The 21,264-nt window shown below is 42.4% G+C and overlaps 1 protein-coding gene across 2 annotated transcripts in view; it reads right to left on the bottom strand.

Annotated features, from left to right (window-relative positions):
- gcc2 (GRIP and coiled-coil domain containing 2) overlaps positions 1–20,384 on the bottom strand; it is a 92,745-nt gene extending 72,361 nt beyond the window's left edge. Inside the window, exons 1-7 of one of the 2 annotated variants that reach the window (XM_085999010.1) lie at positions 20,141–20,384; positions 15,976–16,032; positions 15,745–15,829; positions 13,688–13,755; positions 9,049–9,153; positions 4,534–7,020; positions 3,385–3,457 (exon numbers count right to left, since the gene is read on the bottom strand). In XM_085999010.1, the coding sequence (XP_085855136.1) occupies positions 3,385–3,457; positions 4,534–7,020; positions 9,049–9,153; positions 13,688–13,755; positions 15,745–15,829; positions 15,976–16,032; positions 20,141–20,239 (2,974 nt within the window). In that variant the 5' untranslated portion in view covers positions 20,240–20,384. The remainder of the gene's footprint in view (positions 1–3,384; positions 3,458–4,533; positions 7,021–9,048; positions 9,154–13,687; positions 13,756–15,744; positions 15,830–15,975; positions 16,033–20,140) is intronic. The other variant, XM_085999009.1, reaches the window with a different exon arrangement.
- Positions 20,385–21,264: the final 880 nt, after the last annotated feature.

The following is a 21,264-nucleotide window of genomic DNA, read 5'->3' as shown; positions in this document are numbered from 1 at the left end:
TAGAGGAACAGATATGTAGGCAAATCTCAGAGAAATGTGCAAATAATAGGGTAATAATAATGGGGGCTTTCAACTTCCCCAATATTAACTGGGATAGTCAGAGTGTGAAAGGCTCAGAGGGTGTAGAATTCTTAAAGTGCATCCAGGAGAGCTTTTTGAGCCAGCATGTAGAAAGTCCTACAAGAGAGGGGGCGGTACTGGACCTAATTCTAGGGAATGTGGCCGGCCAAGTGGAAAAAGTGCTAGTAGGTGAGCACCTTGGTGATAGTGACCATAATATGCTAAGATTTAAGGTGGTCATGGAAAAGGACAGGGATGGGCCGGAAATAAAGGTTCTAAATTGGGGGAAGGCCGATTTTAATAGGATAAGGCAGGATCTGGCCAAAATGGACTGGGATCAGCTACTTGTAGGAAAATCCGCATCGGAGCAATGGGAGGCTTTCAGAAGGGAGATTGAGATCATACAATGGCAACATGTTCCCGTAAAGGTCAAGGGTGGTTCCAAAAACCACAGGGAACCTTGGATGTCAGGGGATATACGAGAATGGATTAGGAAAAAAAGGAGGGCTTTTGGTAGATACAAAAGGCTAAAGACGGAGGAAGTCCTAGAGGAGTACAAAAAGTGCAGGGGGATACTCAAAAAAGAAATTAGGAGATCAAGGAGGAGCCATGAAATAACACTGGCGAGCAAAATAAAGGAAAATCCAAAGATGTTTTATAAGTATATTAAGGGTAAGAGGATAACTAAGGAAAAAATAGGGCCCATTAGGGACAAAAGTGGCAATCTGTGTGTGGAGCCGGAAGATGTAGGAGGGGTTCTAAATGAATTTTTTGCATCTGTTTTCACTGTGGAGAAGGACGATGTAGACATAGAAATAGGGCGGGGGGACTGTGATATGCTCGAACATATTAACATCGAGAGGGAGGAGGTATTGGCGGTTTTAGCTGGCCTAAAAATGGATAAATCCCCAGGCCCGGATGAAATGTATCCCAGGCTGCTGTGTGAGGCAAAGGAGGAGATTGCGGGGGCTCTAACACATATATTCAGGACCTCTCTGGCCACAGGGGATGTGCCAGAGGACTGGAGAACCGCTAATGTAGTACCATTATTCAAGAAGGGTAGTAGGGAAAAACCGGGGAACTACAGGCCAGTGAGCCTAACATCAGTGGTAGGAAAATTATTGGAAAAAATCCTGAGGGACAAAATTTGTCTCCACTTGGAGAGGCAAGGATTAATCAGGGATAGTCAACATGGCTTTGTCAAGGGAAGATCATGTCTGACTAATTTGATTGAATTTTTTGAGGGGGTGACTAGGTGTGTGGATGAGGGTAACGCAGTGGATGTGGTATACATGGATTTCAGTAAGGCCTTCGATAAAGTCCCGCACAGGAGACTGGTCAAGAAGGTAAGAGCCCATGGAATCCAGGGTGCCTTGGCACATTGGATACAAAACTGGCTTAGTGGCAGAAGGCAGAGGGTGATGGTCGAAGGTTGTTTTTGTGACTGGAAGCCTGTGGCCAGTGGGGTACCACAGGGATCGGTGCTGGGTCCCTTGCTGTTTGTGGTCTACATTAATGACTTGGGTATGAATGTAAAGGGTATGATCAGTAAGTTCGCGGATGATACAAAAATTGGTAGGGTGGTAAATAGCGAGGAGGGTAGCCTCAGTCTGCAGGACGATATAGATGGGTTGGTCAGATGGGCGGAACAGTGGCAAATGGAATTTAACCCGGAAAAGTGCGAGGTGATGCACTTTGGGGGGACTAACAAGGCAAAGGAATACACAATGAATGGAAAGACCCTAGGCAAGACGGAGGGTCAGAGGGATCTGGGTGTGCAAGTACACAGATCCCTGAAGGCGGCGGAACAGGTGGATAAGGTGGTAAAAAAGGCATATGGGATACTTGCCTTCATTAGCCGAGGCATTGAATATAAGAGCAAGGAGGTTATGATGGAGCTGTATAAAACACTGGTTAGGCCACAGCTGGAATACTGTGTGCAGTTCTGGTCGCCACACTACAGGAAGGATGTGATCGCGTTAGAGAGGGTGCAGAGGAAGTTCACCAGGATGTTACCAGGGCTGGAGCGCTTCAGCTATGAAGAGAGACTGGGCAGATTGGGTTTGTTTTCCTTGGAGGGGCATAGATAGGATGGATGCTGAGGAGCTTTTTCCCTTAGTAGAGGGGTCAATAACTAGGGGGCATAGATTCAAGGTAAAGGGCGGGAGGTTTAGAGGGGATTTGAGAAAGAACTTTTTCACCCAGAGGGTGGTTGGAGTCTGGAACTCACTGCCTGAAAGGGTTGTGGAGGCAGAAACCCTCACAACATTTAAGAAGCATTTGGATGTGCACTTGAAATGCCATAGCATACAAGGCTACGGGCCAAATGCTGGAATATGGGATTAGATTAGACAGGGCTTGATGGCCGGCGCGGACACGATGGGCCGAAGGGCCTCTATCCGTGCTGTATTACTCTATGACTCTATATAACAAATAGCACAATACGAATAAAACAGATACAGTTTGAAGAGAGAAAGGATGCAATATATGAGAATAGAAACTGCTCAATTTGAAAGCAGCACAGTTGAGATTTAAACTGCTTTTACTATTAGTATCTGGAACAGCAGAATGATGCTCATTATGGAATATGCCAAGGAGACAATCAGTGCATTGTAAAATGACATTCTAATGGGAGCACACTGCCAGTTTTATAAGGCTGTTGATTGATAACAAGTGATTGAAACACTATTTGTAACCCTGCTGAGCTCAGCTATCTTACTACAGACCAGGCATCAAACCTCGGAGCTTCCTGGTCTGTATCACTTAGTATCACGCCAGACAGTATATTAACCCACTAAGCCACTGAGAATGCTTTAATGCTGGGTTTCAGTGTCTGGCTATCATAGTGCTACTTTATAAAAGCCAACTCTGCTTCAGGGGGAAAAAAAACCCACCATAACTGACTAAAGTGCCACAATTAAAAGACAAACATGAAACCAAAGGACTTATATAAATGGAACAAAGCATAGGAAATTGCTAAGAACTATGTTTTACTCCCTCAGGAGAAAGCCTGAAATTCACTTGTTTTATTTTCAATAAAAGTTTCTGTTTAAAGTAAATGTACATAAAAGGATAACAGAACACTGCTTAAACAAGGCTGGGCATGTTAGATATTGGGTGTGGATCACATGATCACATAGGATCAGTTTGCCAGAGATCAGCTGTCCAAGTTGTAGGATAAATTGTCAGTCAAATTTAGCTGTTAGTGGGGAAAAAATCTATCAAAGTTTTTTCAAAAAAATATTCAATTCCCATCTAGCACCAAATGGAATACTTACACTTTAAATTTCAGTGGAAATGATAGGAACTGAAAAGAAACCATACCTATTTTGTCATTCATTTCTACAATGGTGTTTTGTAAGGTATTCCCTTCATTGGATGTTTTCTGCATCAAATCCTGTATTGAACCCAAGAAAACAAAGGTTACCCATTTTTTAGCTATAGCATAGTTCAGGATTATTTACATTCTGAAGTTTCTTGAAACAGAAAACAAAATACCCTTTTGCATCAAACTGCAAGATGCCAACTATTTCCCTCCACAAATTATAACATTTACTGCTCAAGATTTGATTTAAAATGTGAAAAATCTAAAATGAATATTCATATTCAACAGCTACCAGTACTCATGAATTTAAACGGTTTCAAATTGTCATTCAGTTGAAGAGAAAGACAACTGTAACTTCATCCCACATACAATTAATTACAGCAAGACTAATTTCGCATTTCAGTATAGATCATAAAAACTTGCATCTTACAAATTTATTTGTAAAAGTTTTATCTGGTAGTTGCAAGCAAACTTTTCTTGTCAAACCCACTGCTCAAATTAAAGAAATCCTCAAAGATTCTACCCAGACCAACTTTCATCTTTGGAGGGATTCAACTATTTGACAAAGCTAAGCATGGTACACAGGGAGGGTAAAAAAAAAAAGTCCTAGAAAAATGCAAACTAACAATGAGCCCCAAAAGAGGTTTTGAATCTAAAATGAACCAAGTTCTGCTCAAATTCCTTGAAAGTTTTTAATGAAAAAAATGAACTTTAGAAAGAACAAAAACAGTTCCAAATCAATTTGGCTATTGTGCAAACAGAGGTTTGCTGCTGTTACTTTCAAAGCAGGTATTCAGCACTAAGAAAAGAAACTAGATTACCATGAGAAATTAAACAGATGTTTTCTAGTTACGACATCGTGGCATCATGGTCTTCAGCATATTAACGAACATACCTGGGAGACAACTTACAAGGCAGTGATTACATCTTGGGGTGTCAGGGGATACATGCTGTAATCACTCTTCGTTCTCGGCCAGGTGATAAGCATTCAACACACTTGCTAGAAGTTCGGCTTAAACTCAGACCCGCACAGGCAACAGAAACTTTCAACTCATAAGGCTATTAGATTACAACAGACATCATCCAATTCCTCCAATTATATATTCTAGTCTCATTTAATGTATTAAATTTTTTATATAAATGGTTACCTTCAAGGTTTGAAGTTCCTCTTTAAACTTTGATAGCTCAGACTCTTTTTCATTCAGCTGGCACTTTAATTGCTCCTCTTTATCTTGTGTTGCTTCTTTTTCAGTTTTCTCATTCCGTTCTTGCTTTTCGGTTTCCAAGTTCTCAAGCTTCTCTGTAACATTCTGAATCTGAACGAGCAGATCTTCATTTTCAAGAGTGATTTTTTCACTTAGGTTCTGCACCTCTAACAGATCTCTTTGCAATCCTTCCTTATCTAACAGTGCTTCATCTAGATGCTTTTGCAAAAGGGATTTTTCTTTTCTGACGTCATCTAGTAAACAACTGAGCTCAGCCTGTTGATCTCTATTTGCATCAGTTTGTAATTCCAATTCTCGTTGCAATTGTAGTATACGCTCATCACACTGGAGTGCCACAGATTGCTTTTCCTCCCTAATTTTTGTCACATGTTCCTCCAGTAATTGCACTGTCTCAATCATACCTAGCTCAGGAGCATCATTTGCAAAACTGAAAGCTTCTTGCTCAAGAATGTTAATTATTGCAAATTTAACATCAAGAAGTTTCTGTTTTTCAATTCCATCTGCCAGTTGGAGACCATCTCTTTCCTGAGTTAGAGTTTGTAGCTGTTTATTGAGATTTTGAAGTTTTTCTTCATTTGCTCCCATATTATCATTTTGTAAACTGAACATAGCTGCGTCTTTTTGTAAAGCTTCCTTTTCTTTTTCTAACTTTGTAATAAGTTCTTCCAGATTCTTTGTTTGGGAATCCAAATGCTCCTTCTCAGTTATAATAGCTCCGAGTCTGTTTTCCATCTCACCTAGTTTTTGACAGCTAGACTCCTTTTCTGAAACTGCCTTTTCCAAATGATGTGCAATTTCATCCAATCTTTGCTGCAATTCACAGTTGTCCTTATCAAGTCCTTGTATTTGTTGTTGAAGCTCTGCACATTTACCCTGCTCCACCACAAAAGATTGTTTCAACCTATTTATTGACTCTTCAGAGATACTCAATGTTGTTACTAGTTCCTCTTTCTCTCTGATTAAAGTGTCCACTTGTTCTTGTGAATCATTCATGCTTGCCTCCTTCTTCTGAATTGAAGATGTCAACTCTTGATTCATCTCTTGAAAATTACTTACAGTTTGCTTCAGTTCTTTAGCCTCTTCAACTTCAGCCTGCAGCCTGTTAATCGTTTCCAGAAGAGAATCTTTTTCACTAAAAACTCTTCTGAGTTTCTGTTGCAGGTCATGAATTTCATTAGATTGCTGCTGCTTCATAACTTCAAACTCATAGCTGATCTTTGAAGCAGATTCTCCTAATTCAGTCTGGAATATTTCCATGGTTTTGCGCAAGTTTTCATAATGACACTCTGCCTCTTCTTTCTCCTCCAATAATGTTTGGCACTGCTTCTTAAGATTGTCTACCTTGAGAAGGGATTCTAGTTTTTCATTTTCAGCTGCAGTATGTAAAGTTTGTTCTAGCACTGAAATATCTTTTTTATGTTGTTCCGTTATAACCTGCATTTCATAGGAATGTTGGGTCGCTGCCATTTCACAACAGTCTTTAATAGATTGAAGTTCATCTGTCAGTTTTGTAACCGTATTCATATATTCTTCCTTGGACAGCTGGAGTTCATTTATCTTAAACTCCCAGTCCTCTCGCTCATGAAAGAACTCTTCTTTTGTGTGGTGCAGTTCCATCTCTAGCTTCTCTTTTACATTTTTCATGTACGCAAGTTCATCCAGTAACAAACTATGCTGCAATTCTAATTTTTTCACATAGTTCTCAAGGTACTTCACCTGCTCATTGGATCCAGAAACTGATTCTTTAGGGATTTCATTTTGCAAGTGTTGGACCTCTTTTTGCTCTTCTGTCATTTTTCTTAACTGTTCCTTCAGTTGATTCAACTGATGCTCATAGTTGGTTCTATTAGTGATCTGTTCGTATTCGAGGCTTTTCTCTTTTACTGAATGTTTCTCTGTTAAATCTTGTTCTAACTTTTTAAGTTCCTTCTCATGTGTTATGACAGCAGATTCAAACTGTTGCTTCAACAGTGTTACTTCTTCATGATGGGTGGTTTGGATTACTTGAAGGTCCTTCATTTCACTTTCATTTTCAGCAACAACATTCCTATTAATTTCTTGTAGCCTTTTCATTTCTTCCCTCTGCTTCTCAGCGCTAGCTTCTAATTGTTGTTTCAACTGCAAAATCTGCTCCTCAGAGGCAATTTTAACTTCATTTAATTCTTCTTCCAGCCTCTTTGCTTCATTTTGCTGAGCTGAGAAGACTTCAAGCTGTTGCTCAAGTTGTCCAATGCGGGTACTGTGTTTGAGATTTGATTCTTGAAGTTCATTTTCTAACCTGGTTACTTCCTCCGTGTGTTTTGTACAAGCAGCTTCCAATTCCCCATACAAAGCTTCAATTTTGTTTAAATGTTGATTTTTTAACAATTCCATCTCCTCCTGGAGTTCTGTTTCTTTTGACAATGCGACCTTAAAAAATTAAAAACATTTACATCATAGTTCACTTACCACATCATGGACATATGTACTGGTCACCTCAAACTGAATTTATAGTAATATTCAGCTAAATAGTTTATAAATATCAAAGAATATGATCTTTAGTATGGTTAAAGGGGAAGCCAATTTTTTTTTAAATTTTACACGGAAGCTACAATGATCCTCACAGGTTTGGAGCATTTTAAAATATACAAGCTTCACAACATCACTGACCATTGTCGACCTTTGAATGCAGTCAATTCTTTGAATGCAGTCAATTCTAAGTGTATAGTTTTGCTATTAAATCCAAACAAAAATACAACATTTTTTATACCACAAAGTCAAACTATGATAATTAAAAGTAGAACATTTCTGTTTGAACAGAGACAGCCACTGATATCAGAGCAATAGCTAAGAAGCAGTTATTGAGCCAAAACAGCGAGAGCAAGCTACATTAACATCAGTGCAGTATTCATCCAAACCAGTTCACTTAATAAGGTAACCACTTCGTAACAAATGCTTGAAATCGATGTACTAGCATCTGAAAAGCAGACGGATGGATTAAAATTTTGAGTCTAGACCCTTCGAATGATAAATCTATCTTTTCCCTTTTCAGATGCTATTGGACAGGCTGCATTTTCTAAACCAATACTTAATATTTAAACAAAACATAAACAGAGGTATGGAAAAACAAAAAAGGATGTTAACGTTGTTTTAAAAATCTGCTTCGAACAGACTTCTGATTCCATTTTCTAGAACGTGGAGGCGCACTGGCGTATCACGAGCCACATATGACTTCTATTGCTGGGGTGCAGCTCTCTGTTCTTGCTCACAGATTCAATCAAGGTGCAAAAGATGCAGCATGACATTGGAGGAGGTAACGTTCCTTCCATTATGGGTCAGGAACATAATGGCCTCGATTTTAACTCGACCACAACACCCCACTTGGCAGGAAAGGGTCAAGTGAGGGGTTAAAATCTTGAAAATCAAAAATCCCACCTCCAATTCGCAACGTTCCCAGCCTCATAATATTAACGGCAGTGATTCAGGCCCTCAACGAGGCTCCCGCTAAAAGCAAGTGGGAGCCTACTAAAGATGCAAAAGTTGTGGCCCGATGACATCACTGGCGCCACAACGTAATATTAATGTCAAGCCAGGGGAAGTAATGCAGCAGAACCATGGGAGTAGGAGCTGAGGCCTCTCCTGATCACCAGGGAATTCCCCCCCCCATCCCGATCGCAAAGGAGTCCCCCCATCCCTGATCGCGAGGGAGCCCCTCAGCTTCCCCCATTGATCACCGACAAACGATCGCCCTGGAACTACTCCTCCCACTGACTACCATGAACTATTCTCATGGGTCCCTGGCTGCGGCCCCCTGCTGCCAAATTCCCGCTCCGGCCTGCCAGCCAGATAGTAACTCTAGCCGGGTGGAACTCCAGGGTATTTCATTTAACTAGGGCCCTGCACTGGACTCTATGGGTGTGTCATCCGCTATTGGGCTCACGCGCACCGTTTCCACCACAGCCCCCGTAAAAATCAAGGCCAATGTGTTTGGCTTAGCCGCATTATAAACTGGTTTATTTTGACCTTGATGTGCCTCCATGTTAGATGGAAGAGTCTGCAGCACACACGCTGCTGTTGAGCTTTGAACCAGTCTGGAGCCAAGGGAGGAACATCACCAATGTGACAGGCACAGGCCTTTTGTATAGAAGAGGCCAAATACAGTTGTCTGCATTGAAGGTATACACAGGGGGTTTGGGCCATAAAATCACTGCCAGTGCATGAGAGGGAGGGGGAATGACAGAAAGAGGGGATAGTGGAAAGGGAGGGGCATAACAAGACAAGGTTTCCTGCACTGTATCCTTCTGCTGATATTAAGGAGGGGTGATTAAAAGGTTGGTCAAGGAGATAGGTTTTAAGGAGGGCGTTAAAGGACGAGAGTGAGAGATGGAGGGGATTAGGGACGGAATTCCAGAGACAGCCATTAATTTTTTTTTAAAAATAGCATAAATCATAAACTACCTTCAATTCCTCTTTATTTTTTTCAATCTCCTTCCTAAGAGAAAGCGTACTTTGTTGAGCTTCTGCTTTTTCCAAAAGTACTGAATCCAGCCTGGTTGTCAGTTCCTGGTCAAATAAGCAGAATAGTACAAATTACACTAATATGTTACATGTTGTATGTTGTAAAAAATTCTGACTTCCTAATCCCTATGTAAATAAAGATCATATATAGTGACATAACCTGAAGTCTTCATCAAAATATATAAATGGACACCCTAACTCAAAATTAATTCTATTTCAATTTCATTACATAGTCAAATCTGCTTATATACGTAATTCACACTGACATGTATTTGAGCAGCATACAAACAGCAATGTTAACATTAGCCAACTATGATATTGCTTACCCACACTCCTTAGTGTAAGCAAAGCCCTTCTATACCTTTATAGAGCAGCTAACACCATGATACAGAGTATGGACAAATTTTCTCCCACAATGTAATTAACTAATATTTCTCTCATGCCATCTATATCTGAGCACTTGCTTGTCCTTCACCCAGTATACTATTCAAATGACACTAATGCCTATTCAAGTTCCTCTGGGCAGGTGAAAGCACAGTACAGTACACAGCATGAGTTTTGATGCCATTTTGAGAACTCAAATGCAACTCCCTTGATGGCTTATTGAGTAAATGCACAAGATGATATGGTACTAAGTCATACAGACCAGAAGGACTAGTTCTTAGTCTGGTTGAATTTTTTTTTATTTTTTTTTATTCGTTCATGGGATCTGGGCGTCGCTGGCAAGGCCAGCATTTATTGCCCATCCCTAACTGCCCTTGGGAAGGTGGTGGTGAGCCACCACCTTGAACCGCTGCAGTCCGTGCATTGAAGGTGCTGTTAGGGAGGGAGTTCCAGGAATTTGACCCAGCGACGATGAAGGAACGGCGATATACTTCTAAGTCAGGATGGTGTGTGACTTGGAGGGGAACTTCGAGGTGGTGGTGTTCCCATGCGCCTGCTGCCCTTGTTCATCTAGGTGGTACAGGTCGCGGGTTTGGGAGTTGCTGCCGAAGGAACCTTGGCGAGTTGCATCTTGTAGATGGTACACACTGCAGCCACGGTATGCCAGTGGTGGAGGGAGTGAATGTTTAAGGTGGTGGATGGGGTGCCAATCAAGCGGGCTGCTTTGTCCTGGATGGTGTCGAGCTTCTTGAGTGTTGTTGGAGCTGCACTCATCCAGGCAAGTGGAGAGTATTCCATCACACTCCTTACTTGTGCTTTGTAGATGGTAGAAAGGTGGAGTCAGGAGGTGAGACACTCGCCGCAGAATACCTAGCCTCTGACCAGCTCTTGTTGCCACAGTATTTATGTGATGGGTCCAGTTAAGTTTCTGGTCACTGGTGGCCCCCAGGATGTTGATGATAGGGGATTCGGCGATGGTAATGCCGTTGAACGTCAAGGAGCGACGGTTAGACTCTTGCTTCTTGGAGATAGTCATTGCCTGGCACTTCTGTGGCGCGAATGTTACCTACCACTTATCAGCTCAAGCCTGAATGTTGTCCAGGTCTGCAGGCATGGACTACTTCATTATCTGAGGAGTTGCGATAGGCAATGAACACTGTGCAGTCATCAGCGAACATCGCCATTTTTGACCTTATGATGGAGGGAAGGTCATTGATGAAGCAGCTGAAGATGGTTGGACCTAGGACGCTGCCCTGAGGAACCCCTGCAGCGATGTCTTGGGGCTCTGATGATTGACCACCAACCACCACAACCATCTTCCTTTGTGCTAGGTATGACTCCAGCCAATGGAGGGTTCCCCCCCCCACCCCGATTCCCAGTGACTTCAGTTTTACTAGGGCTCCTTGATGCCACACTCGGTCAAATGTTGCCTTGATGTCAAGGGCAGTCACTCTCACCTCACCTCTGGAATTCAGCTCCTTTAACCATGTTTGGACCAAGGCTGTAATGAGGTCGGGAGCAGAGTGGTCCTGGCGGAACCCAAACTGGGCATCAGTGAGCAGATTATTAGTGAGTAAGTGCCGCTTGATAGCACTGTCGATGACACCTTCCATCACTTTGTTGATGATTGAGAGTAGACTGATGGGGCGGTAATTGGCCAGGTTGGATTTGTCTTGCTTTTTGTGGACAGAACATACCTGGGCAGTTTTCCACATTGTCGGATAGATGCCAATGTTGTAGCTGTACTGGAACAGCTTGGTTAGAGGCGTGGCTAGTTCTGGAGCACAAGTGTTCAGCACAACAGCCGGGATGTTGTCGGGGCCCATAGCCTTTGCTGTATCCAGTGCGCTCAGCCATTTTTTGATATCATGTGGAGTGAATTGAACTGGCTGAAGACTAGCTTCTGTGATGGTGGGGACCTCAGGAGGAGGCCGATACGGATCAGCCACTTGCACTTCTGGCTGAAGATGGTTGCAAACGCTTCAGCCTTGTCTTTTGCATACATGCTGGGTTCCACCGTCATTAAGGATGGGAATATTCTTGGAGTCTCCTCCTCCCGTTAGTTGCTTCATGGTCCACCACCATTCACGACTGGATGTGGTAGGACTGCAGAGCTTTGATCTGATCCGTTGATTCAGGGATCGCTTAGCACTGTCTATAGCATGCTGCTTCCGTTTTTTAGCATGCATGTAGTCCTGTGTTGCAGCTTCCCCGGGTTGGCACCTCATTTTTAGGTACACCTGGTGCTGCTTCTGGCATGCTCTTCTACACTCCTTATTGAACCTGGTCGCCTGGCTTGATGGTAATGGGTCATGAAGGATGGGCCATGAGGTTACAGATTGTAGTGGAATACAATTCTGCTGCTGCTGATGGCCCACAGCACCTCATGGATGCCCAGTTTTGAGCTGCTAAATCTGTTCAGAATCTATCCCATTTAGCAGGGTGGTAGTGCCATACAACACGATGGAGGGTGTCCTCAGTGTGAAGACGGGACTTCGTCTCCACAAGGACTGTGCGGTGGTCACTGCTACCAATGCATCTGCGACAGGTAGATTAGTGAGGACGAGGTCAAGTAGGTTTTTCCCTTGTGTTGGTTCTCTCACCACCAGTCGCAGGCCCAGACTCGGCCAGTAGTGGTGCTCCCGAGCCACTCTTGGTGATGGACATTGAAGTCCCCCACCCAGAGTACATTCTGTGCCCTTTCTACTCTCAGTACATGGTGTTTAACATGGAGGAGTGCTGATTCATCAGCTGAGGGAGGGCGGTAGGTGGTAATCAGCAGGAGGGGGTAAATCAGCAGGAGGTTTCCCATGCTTGACCTGAAGCCATGAGACTTCATGGGGTCTGGAATCAATGTTGAGGACTCCCAGGGTCACTCCTTCCCACCACCCCTGGTGGGTCTATCCTGCTGGTGGGACAGGACATACCCAGGGATGGTGATGGAGGAGTTTGGGACATTGGCTGAAAGGTATGAGTATACTCCATGAGTATGAAAATGTCAGGCTGTTGCTTGAAGAGACAGCTCTCCCAATTTTGGCACAAGATGTTGGTGGAGGAGGACTGGGTGTGCCGTTGTCGTGTCCATCGTTGGTGCCGAGGTCGATGCTGGGTGGTCCGTCTGATTTTATTCTTATTATGGTGTTTCGTAGCTGTTTGTTACAACTGAGTGGCTTGCTAGGCCATTTCAGAGGGCAGTTAAGAGTCAACCACATTGCTGTGGGTCTGGAGTCACATATAGGCCAGACCAGGTAAGGACATTAGTGAACCAGATGGGTTTTTACAACAATCCGATAGTTTCATGGTTACCATTACTGATACTAGCTTTTTATTCCAAATTTATTTAATTCGCTGAATTTAAATTCCCCAGCGTGGTGGGATTTGAACTCACGTCTCTGGATCATTAGTCCAGGCCTCTGGCTTACTAGCCCAGTAACATAACCACTATGCTACCGTTCCTGTCATTGATAATTGACACATTTAAAACCAGAGCAGCAGTAGGACACCACAACTGTCCCGTATTCTGGGCTACAATGGTATAAAATCAGCCACGGTGCCCATTCCTGATCACTATACAGTGGCCCCTGCTGTATGAGTGGACACTGGATAAGAACAGGCTTTGATTCCTTCACAGTTGAATAGCCTCCTGTGATAGTCACTGTCTAGGCCCAAAGAATAAGAATAAGAATGGTTAACCAGGCAAAGTACTGGAGGGCTTCCATATCTCAACAAGGGTGCCTGAAGGAAAGAAGGGGAAACAAGGAGAGAAAATAGGCACAAAACACAGGTGATGGAAAAATGATGCTGGTAAAGTGCCAGAAGCCAGGAAAAGGAAGAGTCAGTTATGACATGAAATGATTAGGACGTTTACATCTACTTATTTCAAGCAAAACGATTTGCTGCTCAAGTACTGCAATTTTGCATAGAAAGTCCCAAAGACAACAAAAATGTCAGTTTTGGATGGATCTGGATCTGTGTAATAACCAATCACTTCCTCTACAGATGATTACTGCTCACACTAATTAAAATGATGTAGTTTTGTTCGTGCTAAGGAGCCCAAGTAACCATTTCTGCAATTTAAACTAGTACATTCAAATCCTGCTGGTATGCCAGTTTTACTTGAGCAAGTAAGCAGGGTTAACTGTAAAAGCATTTATAAAATTACAACAATGACTGTAATCTGCTTCATGGGTATTACCTGGATGACTGCATCATTAGCTCCAATAGTTGGTTTTGTTTTGAGCTGTTCAATTTCTTTTTCCAGCACTGAAATGACATTATATGTATTGTAAAACCTTTCAAAAATAACTTGCTTGATTAGATCTAATTCTGCCAAAGCAAAAAATTAAACCAGAAACAAATATTTATAGGATAAACAGTACTGAAATACAGTATACTCAATTTTAGAAAGAGAGTTTAAAAAGTGAAGTACTAGAAAATGTCAGGAAATAGTACGTCATGCATGTTTTGGCTGGTAATGGCAAATTCAAAAGCATCTTTAAGTTCAAATTTGTTAATTGCAAACTTTTTCAGAATCTTTGCATTTTGCTGTTAATGCATTATTATTGGATTGGTTAAATGCACACTGGTTTATAGCATATCTTGTTTAAATGCACATATTTTCATAGCTGCTGATAACCATTTCTGATACGGCATATGATAACTTTGGAATTCCCCAAGGATCTATCCCTGGTCCCCTCCTTTTCCTCAAGTACATGCTTCCCCTTGGTAACATTATCTGAAGACCCGAGTCATCTTCCACATGTACGCTGATGACACCCAGCTCTATTTCTCCACCATTTCCCTCAACCCTTCCATTGCCTCTCTGTTGCCGGACTGCTCGTCCATCAACCAGTCTTGGCTCAGCCGCAATTTCCTCCAGATAAAAAAATAGGAAGAGCAAAGCCATCATCTTCAGCCCCATCACAAATTCCCTATCTTTGCCACCCATTCCATCCACTTCCCTGGCCACTGTCTTCGACCATCTGCTGCTGAAACTCTCACCCATGCCGTTGTCACTGCCAGACTTGATTATTCCATGCCACTCCTGACTGGCCTCCCATCCTCCATGAACTTCAGTTCATCCAAAACTCTATTATCCTTTTCGTATTGCACACCAAGGCTTGCTCACTCTTCACCCCTATCCTCGCTGTCCTACATTGGCTCCTGGTCCTGCAGTGCCTCAAATTTTAAATTCTCAGCCTCATGTTTAAATCCCTTCCTGGTTTAGCCCCTCTCTATCTCTGTCGTGTCTTCTAGCCTTACAACACGCCTAAACTCTGGAACTTGCCATTTCACTGACTCTGCCTCATGTATCCTTATCCTGACAGTAGAGTCACAGACCAATGTTTTGGAATTAGGTAGCCAGTTTTAGTAATGGAAGTGCAAGGAGCCAATGCATGAATGTCATTCTCTGCAAACTAAACTAAAGAAAGGGTCAAAGTTTCCAAGAGGAACATTCATTACCCCATCAAGGTTGTCATTTTGCATTTGGGTAGACTGATCAGACTTCATGCTCCTACCCATATGCAACCTGAGTACATTATCCAGGCAGCTTGTAGTACAGATGTTATTGAACTTATTACTACATCCACCATGCCAGGTGATGTAGAGTTAGAATGGCGTGAGGTGGGACTAGCAGAATTAAGTGGTCAGTTCCTTAATTAGAACTAAACTGTACAATCAAGAGGAACAAGAGTACCCAAAATCAATTATGTTAATTCTCAGCTCCTTCATAGAAACATAGAAGATAGGAGCAGGGGTAGGCCATTCGGCCCCTCGAGTCTGCTCCGCCATTCAATGAGATCATGGCTGATCATCCAAATTCAGTACCTTGTCCCTGCCTTCTCCCCATATCCCTTTAGCCTTAAGAAATATATCTAACTCCTTCTTGAATATATTTAATGAATTGGCCTCCACTGCCTTCTGTGGTAGAGAATTCCACTCTCTGGGTGAAGAAATTCCTCCTCATCTTTGTCCTAAATGGCTTACCCCTTATCCTTAGACTGTGACCCCTGGTTCTGGACTCCCCAGCCATCTGGAACATCCTTCCTGCATCTAGTCTGTCTAATCCTGTTAGAATTTTATAAGTTTCAATGAGATCCCCTCTCATGCAGTTGGGTGCAGTAATCCTTCCAATACCGTACACTGGATCAGTATACACTATTTCAGCGAGCACAGAAAATAATGCATATAATTATTTAAAAGTCGATAGTGGATTCTCTTTTCAACATGGAGAACTACTATACACATTACCGGTGCATTTTGACTTTGTCTTCTGTAAAAGAACAACCTGTTTCTTTGTGAATTTTATAAGGTCTTCCTTTGATAGAGTGTCCAGCTGTAAATACAGTAGAACGTGAATTAGTATGAACATATTCCAATGTTAATTCACAAGGAATTAATATTTAGATGTACTTTTAAAACAAGCTGAGAAATTGTGTAGTTAATGTTTAAGAAAAGTCCAGAAGATTTTTTCCTTCAAACCTTAGATTTTCCTGTTCCAGGGGTTGCTGGTGAAGCCACGCCATCCTGACTATTCTCCTGTTAAACAACAGAAACAGAAGCTTTACAACAACTTATGAAGTTGGTTGCAGTGTTGCAACATGGTGCCAATGCTCACGATAACCACAACGAGATCAGTATTGCCACCAACACAATATTTTTGCATCTGTACTGGATAATTGGGAAATCCTATAACTACAGTTCAAATTCAGCATTAAAATCAAATTTCTTATTCTTATTTGCCATAATGTAATTTTCTAACTATAAAAACAAATGCTATTTAAAAATGGTTACAGACTCTAATTTCTGTCCAGTGATCAGAGTCCCTATCATGCTTCACACTCTGCAAACTTCAATAATAATTTTACACTTCATTATCAAATTCAGTTGGCAGAACTGCAGTTCTGCTCAACTTAAACAATAGTGGGGGAGTTAATTTAACAAGAATGCAAGCAACATCATTTTGGCAATTACATTTGAAAAGGTAGGACATAGTAAATGCAGTATGTGGCCAAATGTGCGTGTGCACATTTGTGATTAAGTTATTTGCATCGAAGGAAATTGGAACATGAGAAATTTTCCCCTGTAATGGTTCAAAATGCTTAAAAACAGAGTTTAACCTGTTGGATCACAGCTTATCCTATAGAGTTAGCTCCATGTCCTGTCATTTGGCATAAAAAAATTCAGATTTCTCCTGCGTTCCAGTTAAGGTATGGGAAACTATAGTGCAGGAACTAGTGGCAGAAATTATAAATAGTTGCTTTTAAATAAATATTAACTGCTTAGTCCCCCCCCCATAAATATATGGCATTAACTTAGTTTCTCTTCTCCCCCTTCCCAATAACCCTACTTACAGAACACCTCTGTGAAGTTCTACAATGAGGCTTGGGAGAACAGAATGTGAACACGGTCACATATCCAGGGTTTGGTGCCTACCCTGCAGAGAAGCAAACAGTTGCACCTTCAACTAGCGGGATCATAGTTTGATGGGGTATATGGTGCGTGTTCATACTGTGGCCAGAAAAGTATGGCAGGGCACTCACACATTTCACACCACTCACGATGAGCTCCTGGTAACCACAGGCCATCAATCAAGGGCTCAAACATATGCTTGCTAATCATCTAATTATCAACAATATCTATCCTTATGTGGCGGGGAAGGGGATGGGACAGAGGTGGGGGCGTGGTGTGGTGGAAGAAGGGGAAACGATTTAAGCAGAATCTCATTGAGGTCGAGTTGGCTCCAAGATGGCTTGCTAAGCAATGGAAAATTTTAACTGTCAATCCTCTGTGGCATACCCTATAATCCAGTACTAGACGCAGACAGTTCCACAGTACACTAATGCATTGTTAATAATTCACCAACCAGCCTTGTTCATTGATGGAACCTTGATGGGCAGACCAGGCACTGGGAATGAGATTCTTCCCATTGAGCTTCAAGTACTGTGCAAGCCAATATACCAATGGGTAGGGAGTTCATAGCTTGACAACGTACATTTATATAGCACGTTTAACGGAGTAAAGCATCCCAAGACAAGCAATGGTAAGCTTACCAGTACTCTATGCAGCCCAGTGTTAGGCGATTAAACTCCAGCAGTACCCCTATGCACATCTGGGATCCCCTTAAGCCTTGGCTTAAATGTTCTTTTCTGTGCCTAAAAGCTCTGACTTAGGTAAATGAAGATCCTACAGGGAGAGTGTGCACTTACAGATCAGACAAACTGAATTCCTACTTGTGTGGATTTTTCAGTGGTTTGGTTTGGAAATTCCTAAGATGGATGGTGGGTTTCTGTGTATATCAGACATTTTTTAAAAGTCCTATGTTCAACAAGGGGATCTTTTTGCAGCATGTCCACTCCATAGCACAGCAAATTTAAAATCCAGTCTGAATAAACAGCAGAGATTGTTATTTGCACTACTTTGAGATCTGAAAGCCTGTAGAAAAGCAGTAAGAGTAAATTCCTGATTCCTCCTACATACAGCTGGTACATGAATACATTTATACGGCTGAACTCTGGCAGAATAAATTTAAAAGGTAGTTGCTGTGGCAACATTTTTCTCTTCAATATTGTTTTTAATATTTTGTTTTATTGAAGCAGTAAAAACACCTGAATGCCATTTTTGTAGTATGCCCTTTGCAAACTTCTGCTAGGACACAAGTACAGCACTTTGTGCATTCATCTGAAACAAAAATCTACTTATTAATCCTTACACTAAATCCTGAGGTTGGTTAGACAGCTCCAAAATGTACTTTGGCATTACAGTGACAAAAAAAGTACTGTACAGCACACTCCTTTACATAATGCAGTCTTTCAAAGACATGCTTTAGTGTTTTAGTGAGAAGTATGTCATTAACAGGCCATTCTAGTTAGCCTGTCTGCTTAATGCAGAAACTTTATAGGTTACATCAGATGTTGTTAGTTAACAAAATGTTATAATGAGCGGTGTTACAGCAATTAAGATATTTTATATCGAGAGAAATTCCAATGTTTTTACACTTAGCCAAAACAATAATTGACTGACTTTTCCATCATTGATACTGTCATAACTCTGTTTATTTACTTGAATACAAGACAGTACTACACAGCAGCTCACTTAGACATATACATTAACATCTATTACCTCATTTACTGTGTATTATCATGTTCCCTCCAGAGGTACGACTGTAATATAAATGAGGTGGCGTACATACCTGCAGAGGCAATAAACATTGCCTGGCTTCTTGAGGGAACGTGCTGATGGTGGCAGAAAAGGAATTGGGTGAGACTGTTACCACTTGATTTTGACATTGCTGTCCCAACATCATACATGTGACTTTTTTAATAAATGGGATAGATTCAAAACACAGGGAACCAGGTCATATTGCAGAAGTGTTTTCACTACTATTGACAGCTTGGCTCAGTTGGTAACGCTCTCAGCAGAGTCAAAAGATCATGAGTTCAAGCCCCATTCCAAGACTTGACCACATAATCTAGGCTGGCACTTGAGTGCAGTACCTAAGGGAGTGCGGCATTGTCAGAGGTGTCATCTTTCAGATGTGATGTTAAACTGAGGCCCCACCTGCCATTCCAGATGAAGTACAAATTCCCATAGCATTGTTTGAAGAGGAGCAGGGAAGTTCTCCCAGTGTCATGACAACATTCTTTCCTCAAGCAACACCAAACTGGTGGCTGCATTTGCTTACATTATAGACGACACTTCAGAGTTAATTAATTAGCTGTGATGCTTTGGGGGTATCCTGAGGATAAGGCACCATGTAAATGCAAGTTACCTCTTTCTTCTATAATGTAAATGGAGAAGTGTAGATCAGATCACAGCAAGCTCTATATCAATAGTGTACCATTAGTGTTTGATTTATACTGCAGAGAATTACATTAGGCTCCCAGTTCTGTGAAATCCAGTGTTTTTATATTGCAGGGGCAGGTTCCACAGCACCAAAGAAAAATTGTTCATATGTAACCTGTTAGATGCAGCGATTTTTAAAGTTTGAGACTGTTGAATAGTTCAGGAAATATGAACTGATCAGGAAGTGAAAAACAGCACTGCAGTCTGAACTGTAGGCCTGTGCTGAATGCTTAGTCCATAGGTCAGAAAAGATAGCTTCAGCCTCTGGAGGAAACATTTAATTTGTTGCCAGAGGTAGAGCTACCTTCAGGAACACCAGCAGAAACTACCTGGTACCGTCCAAGGTAGTGACGCCATCTCATTAATTATACTGCTCCACTGTTGATCTCAAATAACTGTGAATGCGGCATCTGATAGCTTGCATCCTATCCTCCAGGATTTCCTGCCTGGAGTCGGTACAACTAATAACCATTCCAAATGAAACATTAGCTAATGATGAGTTTTACAGTTTGAAATGTACAGTGTTACACTAGATTTAATGGCGATAATGAAGAAGTTCATCTGGGAGGTTTTGCCGCAGCACCAGCTGTATTGACGAGTGATCCGTTTAGCTTTTCAACTTCTCACCCAAAGCCATTAGTGGCTGGTAATTTAAGTATAAATAACCACATGAATCATCACTGCCCTCGCCCATTTCACCCCAGGCTCGCCAACCTGCTTCCATTTCACACAGGTAATGCAGAGTCGGTCTGGCTGTCGAGGCCCAGTGACACCGGCTGACAGCTCGGAACCGTCCACTCACCTCCATAGTCTCCCCGCTCGGCGCTCCGGCCGCGTCCCTCTCACCGCAATCAGATAAACCACTGAGAGCAGACAGACCAGGCCGGCCCGGCACCTCCATCTCGGTCTCCGGCTCGCGGCCTCGCTGCCCCACTCCTGCTGACGTCTCCTGGCTCTCAGAATACCGGAAGTGAGAGTAACCATGGCGACAGGCCTGCGCTGTAAAATCGAGCAGCCGCCTCCTCACCCGAGGAGTCCGTCAGATATACAAACACAGCTCCCATTGTATTCCCGTGCTTTGGCCGCCACTAGCAAACTTAAATTCCAAGTCAAGGAAAGGCCATCAAGCCCACTCCACCCATCGTCCATATATGCTTATTCTGTGCGTGACTCCTCCACTACCTTGGCCCAGTTGGTAGTACTCTCATCTGTCAGTCAGAAGATGATAGGCTCAAGCCCCACTCCATGACTTGAGCACATAACTTCAACAGAAATTTAGTAGAAAATATATGAGAACAGGAGTAGGCCATTAAGCCCCTCTAGCCTGGTCTGCCATTCAATTAGATCATGTACCTCAAAATCATCCATTTCCCTTAATACCCTTACTTAATAAAATGCTGTCAATCTCCATCTTGAACATTTCAATTGCCCCAGCATCCACAGCTTTTGGGGGAGAGAATTCCAGATTTATGAGTGCAAACGGGGTTTCTGCTGAAGTTACAGCAGGAAAGTGGGAGAAACCCCAAGGAAATACACCCCCTATGTCTGTGCTGATGCTTCAGTGCTGTACTCTGGGAGTGCTGATTTTTGAAAGATGTTAAACTGATGCATGATCTGACCTCTCCTTTGGATGTAAAAGATCCCAAGGCACTATGTGAGGATCAGGGAAATTCTCCTGATGTCCAAGCAATATTCATCCTATAATCAACATCGCCGTTTGCGTGGGTTTTCTCCGGGTGCTCCGGTTTCCTCCCACAGTCCAAAGATGTGCGGGGTTAGGTTGATTGGCCATGATAAAAATTGACCCTTAATATTAGGGGGATTAAATACATGGGGTTACGGGGATAGGGTGGGATATGTGTTGGTGTAGGGGTTACGGGGATCGGGTGGGATATGTGTCGGTGCAGGCTCGATGGGCCGAAATGG

The sequence above is a fragment of the Somniosus microcephalus genome, chromosome 10 (assembly GCF_052327205.1).
Source record: "Somniosus microcephalus isolate GS21.2 chromosome 10, FLI_Smic_1.0, whole genome shotgun sequence".
Lineage (NCBI taxonomy): Eukaryota > Metazoa > Chordata > Chondrichthyes > Squaliformes > Somniosidae > Somniosus > Somniosus microcephalus.
This window is presented reverse-complemented; position numbering and strand designations above follow the sequence as displayed.